This window comes from Microcaecilia unicolor, chromosome 1 (assembly GCF_901765095.1).
Source record: "Microcaecilia unicolor chromosome 1, aMicUni1.1, whole genome shotgun sequence".
In the NCBI taxonomy this organism is placed as follows: Eukaryota; Metazoa; Chordata; class Amphibia; order Gymnophiona; family Siphonopidae; genus Microcaecilia; species Microcaecilia unicolor.
This window is the reverse complement of record NC_044031.1, coordinates 510,465,274-510,478,281: the sequence shown is the minus strand read 5'-3', so window position 1 is coordinate 510,478,281 and position 13,008 is coordinate 510,465,274. Positions and strand designations below refer to the sequence as shown.

The following is a 13,008-nucleotide window of genomic DNA, read 5'->3' as shown; positions in this document are numbered from 1 at the left end:
AATCACCAAAGGGTTGTATCAAACAGATCACCCTGAAGAAATTAGTGGGGTGTTAACCCGGTGACAGATGAGACTTTTTTCCCCCCCATCCATCCATATATATACTCTTAATAGTGAACCACTGGCCCATTACTTGTTGAATTGTTAACTTGAGGTGAATGGACTGTATTGAAAGCCTTTTTGTAGATTAAGTATTATTTAGCATGTAACCCTTACCCTGGTCCTCTCCAGTCAGTCCTAGATGCTGGCTAAGCTCTTCAGGTCAGTCACATGGACCAAGGCATACAAAAGATAAAGTCTATTTCTGAGCTGGGCACAGGCCAGGGCTGGGCTAAATCCTGGTAGACTGGGGGGTTTCAAGCCACCACCTGATTCACTTGACACAGTCCCAAAAAGAACTCGCTGTCACTCTAGTGATTGGTTATTTAAACTCATGAACTTTTACTACTGAGACTTCAACAGGAACAGTCAACAACCACATTAATGGTACCAATTACCACTCTTCTCTCCTTCGGGGAGTCCCTGGGGTGCTAAGCAGTTGAACAATCCCCTCCTCACCAGTTTCAGTTTTTCATTTCCCTTGTATCTCCTTAATCTCCTATACCCATCCTACTCAGCAGGACAGCCTGGGTCTGTGACTTCCCTGATCCCTAGTCAGACAAGTGTCCCACTGGGATTTTCCCCAGCTGCCAGACTATGTCAGGACTGGATCTCTCTGTCCGTCCTTACTCAACCACCTCCAGACTTGAAAAGGTCTCCCTGTTCTGCTCATGGTGGGTATTTGTCTTTCTGCTCCCTGGAGCCCTTTGGATTACAAGCTCTGTCATCTCTGGCAGAGTCTAATCCATTACAGTAGCCCCTGTTTATTATGCCGGGCATGATACCCCTTCTATGGGTTCTGGTGGAGTGTGGGCAACCAAAGACCTCATGCACCCCGAAACAGACACTTTTATTTTCTCCTTACTCTCCCTCCCCCAATCATGACATCACCTTTCAATCATTACAGCATCAATATTTCCTGCTCACATCTATACAACCAGTTATGTTATTTAAGCCACTTTCACTATTCCTCCCAGTCCCTAGCTATGAGCCAAACACATTTAGTAATCCCCTGAGGGACTCAACCTGATTCATCTCTAACCTTGATATGCCTGGGATTACAAACATATATATGATTCTGATTTGTCAAGTATTATCCTGCTTAGGTGTCCAATATCGTTTATATGCTTCCAGTAAAGAGTACTGTTTGTTCTACTTTGTCTTTTCGAGCTGTGTGTTTGCAAATGTTAAGATCCTGGTTCAGTGCTAGTAGACTCAGATTGAATATGGGGAAAACAGACATTATTTTTATCGAATCAGTTAGATTCTATACAGTGGCCTTGTTCAGTAAAATTTACTGGTACTGGGCTTGCAATTTCTTCAGAGTGTAAGTACCTCTGAGTTGTATTAGACTCTAAGTTGTCTTTTAAATCACAAATAAAGAATGTTATTCAGAAGGCCTTTTTAAGGCTGAATGCTGAGATGCTTGAAGAAATTGTTATCAGAGCTTAACTTTCATACAGTGTTGCAAGCAATAATCTTATCAGTTTTAGATTATTGTAATTTACTCTATTTAGGCCTTTCGAAAACTGTGGTTCATTCTTTACCAATTGTTCAAAATTCAGCTGCCAGATTTCTGATGGGTTTGTCAAAATGTGATCATGTTTCATTAGCATTGAAGGAATTACATTGGTTGCCTGTTCATTGGCACATTCGATTTAAGGTATTGATACTGATTTTGAAAGCTCTGAGGGACGACACTCCACTTGTTTTGGCTTTGTCAGTAAGGCTTTATCGGCCTATCTGTAGTTTACGATCTACTGACAAATTATTATTAGATATTCCATCATTTAACTATGTCAGATTGGAAACAAATTACAGAGCAATTCTTCAGATTGAAGGTTCATTTATTTGGAATATGTTACCAACTGAATTACGTATGATGATGATATCAATGCTCCAGTTCAGGAAACATTTGAAAGCGCTCTTTTTCTGTCAGGCCTTTTTAGATTAATTGTGCAAGATTGCTCATAGTATGACAAATTTCTCTTAAGATTAAGACTTTATTTTGTAATTGTTTTACCATGGGGCTTATTTTCAAAGTGCTTAGACTTACAAAGTCTAGGTTACTATGTTACTTTGTAAGTCTTAAGTGCTTTGAAAATAAGCCTCCATGTCTATTGTTTTTTTTTTCTTCATGTGATTATGTATGTTTAGCTTGTACACCGCCTAGTACTGTTGGATAGAGTAGTTTATAAATATTTTTAAATAAATTGTAAAGACATTCTTCTGTCAAAGAAGCCAGGTATTGTTTAAGCATACAGTAACACAGTAATTAGCCTTGGAGAATTCCACATAAATTGTTCACTGTCTGAAATTTCATATACTGTAACCAAGGTAATGGTTCTACACCTGTGCTATGTATACTATCTTTCCAAAGGACCTTCTGGTTGTTTTTTTTGCCCAGCTTAGGTGATGATATTTACAGAGTTCACACAGAGAACTTTACAGGTACAATACAGCCTCACTGGAAGCTAAAAATAGGGGTTAAAATTGTAAAACTGCATCAAATAAAAAATACAATATTTTGCTTTGTTCTTCCTGTCTCCCTCTGTTTCAGCTCCCGTTCTACATTTTTTTCTTGGGGGTCTCCCTCCTCAGCAGACAGCAACATGCCATATACAGACTAATGCAATAGTTTCCAAACCTAGTCCTGGAGTCACCCCAGCCGGTCAGGAATCACATTGCACCGGGGTTGAATAATTCTCATAGCCCCGGATTGGCCATGTTACATGGACCTGATCTGACTACTGGATGAGGGTTCTCTCCATCTTTCACAGGTACACTTCATACAGAAGTGAGGTCCGGTGCTCATGGAGGATCCATGCCCCTTTGGTCTTACAGTTTGGCCATTGAAAAAGTTTGGTTGAGACAAAAAGGTTATTCTGATTCAGTCATTGCTATCTTGCTTCAGGCTCGGAAACGCTCTATATCCATGACGTATGTGAGGAGGTGGAGGATGTTCAAGGGCTGGTGTTCTGAGCACAGAATTTCTTCTCTGCTTAGATCTTACACATCTTAATGTTTCTCCAGGCAGATCTTCAGAAAGGATTGATGTTGGGTTTTCTAAAAGTTCAGGTTGCGGCTTTGGCCTTTTTCAGGGGCAAACAATAGAAGACATCTCTTGCAGTCTCTCTTTCATACACCCATGTCCAGAGTGGAACCTTAATTTACTCTTTTGGGCTCTTCAGAAGCATCCTTTTGAGCCTCTTTGAAAGATCGTTTGCTATGTTAAAGAATAGCATTCTTGGTGGCTATTGTGTCGGTATGTAGGGTTTCAGATCTTCAGGCTCGCTTGTTGGGATCCCTTTCTTCAATTAGGGGTCTCCCTGTGCTCAGTTCTTCCTTTCTTCTGGAAGTGGTATCGGCATTTCATCTCAGCCTATCTGTGGAGCTTCTATCCTTTCTCAGAGATAATGAAGAGGCTCTGTATTCTGCCTTGAAGCTACTCGATTTGAGTAGAGTCTTCAGATATCTGGAAGTCACGAATGAGTCTTGCAAATTGGACAGTCTGTTTGTGCTTTTTGGTAAACAGAGTCTTGGCCTCATGGCTTCCAAGCCCATAATTGCTAGGTGGCTGAAGGAGACTATCACATCAGCTTATTTGCTTGTGGGGAAGCAGGCTCCTCGGCCCTTGTGGGCTCATTTTATGAGGTGCATAGTGACATCTCGGTGGAGACTACCTTACTGCCTCTGGTGGATTTTTGCAAGGCAGCACGCTCGGAAGCTAGTTTTGGGACTTCAGCCTTCAGGGCAGCGGCACCAGGATAATACCCACTTTAGGGGTTGTGTTTGAGCATCCCACTGGTTTGGAAATAGTGGAAAGCTACATAATGGAAGGAGGAATGAAGTTTTACCTGATAATTTTCTTTCCCTTAGTTCTTCCTACTATTCCAGTCTGCCCGATGTTTCTGAGATGTTTACTCGCTAAGAAGGTAATGGGTCAGATAACGACTGTCACCTTGCATGGTGCTTCCTGCATATCTCTTGTTCTGTACAAGTTGTCCAGAGATGAGAGAGGTCCACACATGTTTGCTTGTCTGGTTAGTGTTAGGTTAGCGAGTTGTTTAAAGTTGTTGTGTGTGTTCTGAGTTTCTCCTTACTGCTTGTCTACATAAATACTGAGAAGCTGGACTGGATGTCATAAGAACATAAGAATAGTCATACTGTGTCAGACCAATGGTCCATCTTGCCCAGTATCCTGCTTCCAGCAGTGACCAATCCAGGGCACAAGTACTTGGCAGAAACCCAAATAGCAGCAACATTCCATGCTACTAAACCCAGAGCAAACAATGACTTCCCCCATGCCTGTCTCAATAGCGGACTGTGGACTTTTCCTCCAGGAACTTGTCCAAACCTTTTTTAAAACCAGATACATTAACTTCCATTGCCACATCCTCCAGCAGCGAGTTCCAGAGCTTAACTATTCTTTGCATGAAAAAATATTTCCTCCTATTTGTTTTAAAAATATTTCAGCGTAATTTCATTGAGTGTCCTCTAGTCTTTGTACTTTTTGAAAGAGTGAAAGATTGATAAACTTTTACCCGTTCTACATCACTTAGGATTTTATTGACCTCAATCATATACCCCCCTCAGCCATCTCTTTTCCAAGCTGAAGAGCAACCTCTTTAGACTTTCTTCATATGGGAGGATTTCCATCCCCTTTATCATTTTGGTTGCTCTTCTTTGAACCTTTTCTAATTCCGCTATATCTTTTTTGAGATACGGCGACCAGAATAGAACACATTACTCAATGTGAGGTCGCACCATGGAGCGATATAAAGGCAAGAGAGGTATGTGTCAGCTCAGTTTTCAGTTCTCTATCTCCTCCTGCTGGTTGATGGACACAACTATCCTATAGGTTTCAGAATAGTGGGAAAGGACCAATGGAAAGAAAATGATCAGGTAAAACCTAATTTCTTCTTAGGAAAGAGACCACAGGAAATCTCATGAGCGTATTACTCATTCTCAAGGATGCTTATACACATATACCAATTCATTCCAAATGCAGGTAGTATCTTCAGTTCACCTTGCAAAACAATAGCAATACTAAGTCTTTTCATTCGATTTTTCCTCAGAGCCAGTGTTTTTCCCCAAGCCTCCTAGTTTTTCCTCATCTCAGCTGTTGACATCTAGCAAGCTTATTGTTAGATTTGGCCATCTTCTAAGGGACAGTGTGTTATACCTTCATCCAGCTTTCTCAAAAATGTGGGAATATAAATTTTATACCTAAGAAGAAGAGCTCCTTTGGGTTGCCTGCTTAGAACTGCTAGGCCATATGGTATCTCAAGTTTGTGGCGTCAAAGGTCTCAGTCTTTACTTTTCCAAAATACATCCATCCTCCTTACTCAAAACAATGTTTGTCCGAATAATTAGTCCGAAACTGAATACAAATATATACACTTAAAACAAGATTCCTCGGTGTCAGTACCAGGTTGGTATGAACTTCCTCTGGTTTGACCTTTATGTTGTAAAGCAGGCATTGTGTAAATTTGGCTTTTTTAAGTGGCGCAATTCAGGCTTTTATATGTTGTAGAAAAATCTTGTTGTCTTTTACGTAAAGAAAATGCATAAATGAAGGCCTATATGGAAGTATTATATGTTTCTGATTGAAGATTCAAGGAAAGCTATGTGCACCTTATGCAAAGCTTTGATTTCTCATGGCATAAGCCAGTTGAAACACTTAACAACCTCTGCTTAAAATAATCATTTATGTTTAAATCTCTTTATTGCATGGTTGCAAAACAACAGTTGACATGAGCAAGAATTATGTTGACAACTACAAAGGAAGCAATGTTAAACTTTACCCCACCTCAGCCTCCATTTGGCTACGCCTCCGTGCCCCACTACACAACAGATATCAACAAATGTTAAGAACTCTACTTCTTGCTGTAGGTAGGGCTTCCGAGGGGGGGGGGGGGCATGGGGGCAAAATTCCCCAGGCCTGGCCTCCAAGGGGGGCCCGGCACCAGGTCCCGGGGTCTGTCACTCTCCTGCTCCTATCGGGAACCGATCCCAGTACGCTGGAGCAGGTGAGAGACAGGCTGCGGTGCCGGGCCTCCCTTGGAGGCTGGGAAGGAGCAGATGCACTGACGTAGGGGGCGGGGCCCTTCACATCAGCAGCGGCTGCATTCCAGGTTAGGCCCGGTGGCTGTATCCTAACTGTGGGTGGGGGGGGGGGGGACCATTACCATTTATAGATAATAGGGGTGACTGTGTGGGGGAGATGAAATTTCCTACACAACCAACCCCACGTCTTACAAAGAGGTGACACAAAAAGATTTCCCGCACCAGTGGTGATTGTAAACCCGTCGAAGCATGCAGCATGTAAGTAAAACAGTAAGGAGCACACAAACCCCTCTCCATATTCAAAGAAGAAAAATAATATGGGTCACGATACCAATCATTAAGATGCCGCATGCTCCATGCCAGCGAGAGCAACTTTAGACTAAGCAGACCCAACCCCCTCTTTTTCCTCGTTAGTGGCACCTTTACCGTGGGCAAACAAGCTCTCTTCCCATTCCACAAATAACCTGTTAGATATTTAGAAAGACTTTTATCAGTGGTACCAGATAACACACATGGAAGCATTTGGAAGTAATAGAGCCACTGCGGAACAATGATCATATATACAGCAATTTTCCCCATCAACAAAAGCTGGTAAACCCACCACATCTGCAATTTTTGCCGAGTCACCTCCAATAGGAGCAGTTTATTAATATCATAAAGCTGTGTTAAATCCTGTGGAAGACAGGCACCTAAATATTTAAGAAAATTATCAGCCCATATCAACGGAAAAGCCCCAACAAGGTCATACCGGACCTCCTGTTGGACTGGTAGAGCCATAGACTTTTGAAGGTTAAGCACCACGGCTACCACACTCCTCTACTTGAAGGTTAAGCATGAATCCCAAAAAATAGTGAAACTAATCCACCAAACTCAAAAGGCGCAGCAAGGACAACTGAGAAATGGACAATAAAACTAATAGATCGTCCGAAAATGTCAATACCTTTAACATATCAGCCACAACCGAAATACCGGTTATATCCCCATCCTTCAAAACCGTTTGTCTAAAGGGTTCTAAATAAAGTAAAAATAATAGTGGTGACAAAGGGTGACCTTGTCACATACCCCGGAAGATTAAAAGGGACGATGTTTGTTGTTCGTTCACAAAAAACGCTGTGGAAGGATTAGCATACAATACTTGCAAAGCTCTTCTGAACCAACTGGTTAGGCCTACATATTTCAAAACCTAGAAAATATAGTCCCAGTCGACCATGTCAAGCTTTTGCAGCATCTAAACTAACTAGCATAGTTGGGATTTGATGACGCTGACTATGAGACATCGCAAGCAAGGTCTTACATACATGTAACACCGAACAACGTCCTTTACCAAAACCCATCTGCTCAGGGCCAATCACTGAAGGAAGATGTATAGCCAATCGATCTGCCAAAATGCACGTGTTAAGAAGAGAGAAAGGAAGGTATGACTCCAGAAAGTGCCGTTGTTTACCTGGTTTTGGAATAGCAGTTATCAAAGCTGCGCTATTGTGGGAGCAGAAACCCTGAATCTAATGCGGCCAAAAAATAAGTCTCCAAAAGGCCACACAGATGAATCTGCAACATTTTATAAAACTCTGGCAAATACCTATTAGGACCAGGGGCCGTATAGCACTTAAGTGCTTTGATTGCATTTTGAATCTCAAGTGCATGCAAAGGGGCATTCAACTGGGCTAGCACTGCTGACAAAAAGCATGGCATCCCCGCATTTTCCAAATAATCTAGCAAGGAAGGACCCCCCTGCCCTTGTACACTTCATCGGTGTACAAGTTACGAATATAGTCGCAAACAATCTGCACAATTTCCTCAACGTTATTAGTAAGTTGTCCCCAAGCAGTCTGCAAAGTTGAGACATAGCGAGAACCTTGTCACATCTTCAGTACTTGAGACAATAATTTCCCTAGTTTATTACCAAATTTATGAAATTTATATTTCCTAAATAATAACCCTTTTTGTGTTTTCCCATGGATTAAAGAATTTAAGGCGATCTGGGTCACCACTAAGGCGTCTTTGTTGGCTACCATAGGTTGCACAATATATATGTATATGTATATTTTGTTACCTTAAAGCTAGCTTCCAGCCCAGTTATACCATTCATTATCCGTTTGGCCCGCTCCACAACATAAGCAGTGACATCTCCACGGATCACCACTTTAAAAGCATCCCAAAACAAAAGAGGATCATCTTTATGTTGTCCATTAAACTTAATAAACTCCTGATATTTCCATATAAAGTAATCTCAAAAATGTTGATCTTCATAAAGGTAAGCAGGGAAGCACCACAGACTTCGACAAAATTGCACCAGACCACCCTCCAAATCTACCCATATCATATTATGATCCGAGACAGCCAAAGGCCCAATCTCTGCTCCTACAACTCAGGCAAACAACAAGGGTGAAAGGAAGATGTAGTCAATGAGCGAGAATGTTTCATGCGCCCTAGATAAGTGGGTATAGTCCCGTTCACTGGGATGTAATAAGTGCCAGGGGTCTATAAGATTCAGAGAAGAACGAAGGAAAGGTAACCCCTTCGTGACCCCCAACTCTACAATTCCCCTTGGGTCCGATTGGTCTACCATGAGGTCTATCACTTGATTAAAATCTCCCACTACTATCATGGGGAGTGAAGCATCTTGCAAACCTAAATGTATCAACTTCTTAAAGAACACATGTTCGTACACATTTGGGCCATACACCGCTAAGTGATAAAAAGCCTAAAGGGCGCAAGCTCACGCAAAGTAATAAATATTGCCCTTAAGAATCCTTTCTAATTAGTTGTATAGTACCTAAGAGCTAGCTAGTTCCCCCCCCCCCCCAGCCCAAACCCTAGATTCTGAAATTTCTTCATTAAGACATCTCAATGTGTATAACAACCAAGAAAATAAAGATCATCTACAACAAACTGCACACACCAGGCCCAGAACTTAGAGACTCAAAAGCGGCCAAAGACAGTTTAAAATTTACTGTCAGTAAATACAGAACAGTCACACTCAGAGATCCGGAACATGATGATTCATCCACTCTGTGGCCTTCACTGCATAGTCAAAAGACTGCCAGCGGCTCTCGTGATGAATTTTTAGGATTGTGGGATAAATGAACGTAAAGTGCCAGCGTTTCTCGCTCATCTTAGCACACAGTGCGTGAAAATCTTTCCAGTACTCCATTAAAGCTACTGAATTATCTTGAAAGATCCTCATTTGGAGTTCATTGTATTTAACAGCATCCTGAACCCGTTTGCATTGCTGCAGTAATTTCCACCTTGTGCAGATAGTCAGCTTGGCAATAATAGGCCTAGGCCATACATCGCCATCTCTGCGGCAGCCCAGCCTATGCACTCTATCCAAATGAATAGGCCCCGCTGCTGTTTTTTGTGGAAAGGTAGTGGTGATCCAACATCTCTCAGGGTGTGCTCTGGAATCTATTCAGTGAAGCCTACGAAGCATCAGTACTCCCTTGTGGAGCAATTTTCCAAATTGTCCAACTTCTCAGCATGCGTCTTGACCAAGTGTCGCAATTCCGTAAGCTTGAGCAGTAGCACCATCTTCAGACCAGAAACACGATCTTCCAGTTCAACTGTGCGGGTAGAGAGGTCTGTCATCAATTGCTGCATGCCTGCAATCTGGGTGAACAATTTCAAAAACCAGGACTCCAAAGCTTGTACCACTGAAGCAGTTATGTCAGCAATCAGGGACTCCACATCTCGCTGTGGTGGTTCAGGTACAGATACCACCATCTTGTCGTCCGGCTGCTTCCCACGATCCTGTTTTTTTTTTTCTTTAATCTTACCACCATAAAGGAGCTTTCATGAGCCAAATATCTGTCCATAAATATTCCAGTAGTGCTTAGACAGCCTTCAATAAGGTTGAGATGTCTACGGGCTAAAATAAGAGGTGAGTAGGGGGTGAGACCCTGAGCAGCTCAAGCTAAATGCAGCCTTCCCTGTTCACATCACGTGACCTGAAAGTAGCATTTTTCTAAAATAATCATTTAAAACCCAAACATCTAATAAAATGGGTAGTGATCTTCATTATAAAGCATATGGAGACAAACTTAAAGATCTCAATATGTATAATTTGGAAAAAAGTGGAAGAGATGATATGATAGACATTTAAATACATTTATGGTGTAAATGCATAGAAGGCAAGTCTCTTTCAATTGAAAGGACGTTCTGGAATGAGGAGGCATAGCATGAAGGAGAAAGGGGATACACTGAAAAGTAATCTAAGAAAATACTTCTTTTATAGGAAGGGTAGTGGGTGGAATGACCTCCCAGTGGAAGTGGTGGTGGTGTTTAAGACTGTTTCTGAACTTAGGAAAGCATGGGCCAAGCACATAGAATCTCTAAGGGAGATGAAGGAATAATAGACGATATGGATGGGCAGACTGGATAAGCTATATGGTTCTTATCTGTCATCATTGTCTATATTTCTGTGTTACAAGTGTGTCTGTGTGGGGTGGGAGGGGTTGTTGTAGACTGCTGCTGGAGGCCAGGAAGGCTTTGAATGATATTACCATGGAAAAGCTGAAATACAACTGCCAAAAGTACTCTGAATTTAATAATAAAGTAAGTAACTTACTGGCCCATAGGCTGCAGGTTCAGGACATCCAAAATAATATTTTACAGATGAAAGACCATGGAGGGGGAAAAATTGGCAATGGATGGCTCATCAGATATTGATTTAAGGAATATTATGAATTGCTTTATATCCCAGAGGAGAGAAGGCAGAGGAAGTGCAGGTTGGGGAATATGTAGAGGTAGAAGAATTGAATAGGCTAGCGGAAGAACAGACAGAGTGGCTAGATGGAGCAATTAGTGAGGAAGAAGTGGAGGAGGCTATAGCCCATAGGAAAACAGGAAGTTGCTGGCCCTTGATGGGTTTACAGTACACTCTTACAAAACATACTGCAATCTGTCAGTAGGCTCCTTGATATGATTTTCAGCTCCCTGGAAAGGGATGACATCTTAACATACTATGTGAGACTGGCAGGAATTATTGTGCTACTTAGGAAGAAAAAGGATACTGAATAGTGTGGTTATTATAGACCTATCTCTTTATTGGAGATGAATACAAAGATATGCTGGCTAATCAGTTGATGAGATGGCTTCCCAGGCACCGACACGTTTTGTGCTGGGCTGCCAAGTCTCTTGACAGTGTGTGCATGGGCTTAAATGTTATTTGGAAGTTGTGGGTGGTCCAGGGATCCTTCCTCCTCCACTTCATTGCCGTGGAGAAGGCCTTTAATAGGGTCTATTAACCCTTCATGTTTTAAGATACTGGAGAAGGTGGGTTTCACGTCATATCATGTGCTGAAAATCAAAATAAAACGTTTTTAAAAAGTCTTTAGGACTGACAGGTTCTCTACTAAGCTTTAGAAGGCTGTTCCTAGCTATAAACAACTACAGTTTAACATTCAAAAGGGAAACACTCATGGATCCTTGGTTGTACAGCTATAATTGCTGTGCTATGATTAATTTCTCATTTTTTTTATTTAGCATAGAAAAAGTTAAATGAATAAAATCCAAATTGTTTCTTGTTGTGTATCTTAATTGTGGCATGGAGTGAAAACTTAAAGTGGGTATGCAAATCCTTGATTACAGGTGTAGCTAATGAGAAACAGAGAAGGCTGCTTTATAACTTAGAAATGGAGCAAATGGCAAAAACAGCAAAAGCCCTTATGGAAGCAGTGAGTCATGTGCAGGCACCATTCACCAGTGCAACTCATCTAGAGCATGTGAGACCAATGTTCAAGGTAAGGATGATTCCTTTTATTTAGGTGGCACACAAACACTCGTAAAGCAGACCTACCGTGGTTTAAGTTTTCATTTATAGCAATATTTGTATCTCTTATCTTCTGTTTTGAAATATATACTTACACCTTTCACCTCGTTTACCTTCATATGCATTTTGCCATTGGGCCTGTTGGGACAACATTGAGAAATATATTTTAGGGATTTGGGGATAATCTTAGAGGCGTTTTATAAGAGTTGGGAAGGGAAAGGTAAAGACCAGAAAATCAATTTCTGGTAGGATGGGTTGAAGACTGAAACTAATGTGGCATGGAAGAGTAATCAGGAAGCTATGCCATGAAACAGAATTTTGGATGGGAGACACATTTCCACAATGCCCACATTTCCTATATCATCTCTCTACCCTTCTGATTCATTGCAGTCTCTCTGACAATTTCTCTTCTCTTCTTATTTTCTTCCAGTTTTTTTCTCTCTTAACTTCCTCCCTGGAAAATTTTCCTCTCACTTGTTCGAGTTTGGCAGTTCCCAGCCGTGTCCTTGAGGCACACCTAGCTGGTCCGATTTTCAGAATATCTGTAGTGAATATGTATGTAGTAGATTTGCATGCAGTGGAGACTTTGTGTATACGTATTCATTTTGGCTATCCAGAAAACCAGACTGGCTAGATGTTCTTTAAGGACTGGATTAAAAAACACTATGCTAACTTTCTTCACCTACCCTTAGTCATTAAACTGTATTACTTTCCTTCATGGCAATATCTATCCTTGTTCTTTTTCATCTCCCAAGCCAATCCCTTACTCACTTACTGAGGGACCGATGCAGTAAAGTACGCAGATCAAGCACATCTTTAGTGCAGTTTTGTGGGTGTACAGATGCAAAAAAACAGTTTTTACACAGATGCTAACCCTGTACAAGAGCCATGCTAAACACCAGCATACAGCTTATTAAAAATCAATAATCATGAGGCTATATAGGGTATTCTGAGCATATATATAGAAGTTTTCAGAAGATTAAAGCTGAGCACAACACCGGGGCTTCAGTGCCAAGTCTGAGGAGGCATAGAAGGGTCAGCTTGTTCTTCTGCAATAGCATGCCAATGCC

At 41.5% G+C, this 13,008-nt stretch overlaps 1 protein-coding gene across 2 annotated transcripts in view; it reads left to right on the top strand.

Annotated features, from left to right (window-relative positions):
* Window positions 1–13,008, top strand: part of ARFGEF1 (ADP ribosylation factor guanine nucleotide exchange factor 1) — a 456,734-nt gene that overhangs the window by 211,603 nt on the left and 232,123 nt on the right. For both annotated transcript variants that reach the window (XM_030215298.1, XM_030215307.1), the window contains exon 19: window positions 11,758–11,909. In XM_030215298.1, the coding sequence (XP_030071158.1) occupies window positions 11,758–11,909 (152 nt within the window). The remainder of the gene's footprint in view (window positions 1–11,757; window positions 11,910–13,008) is intronic.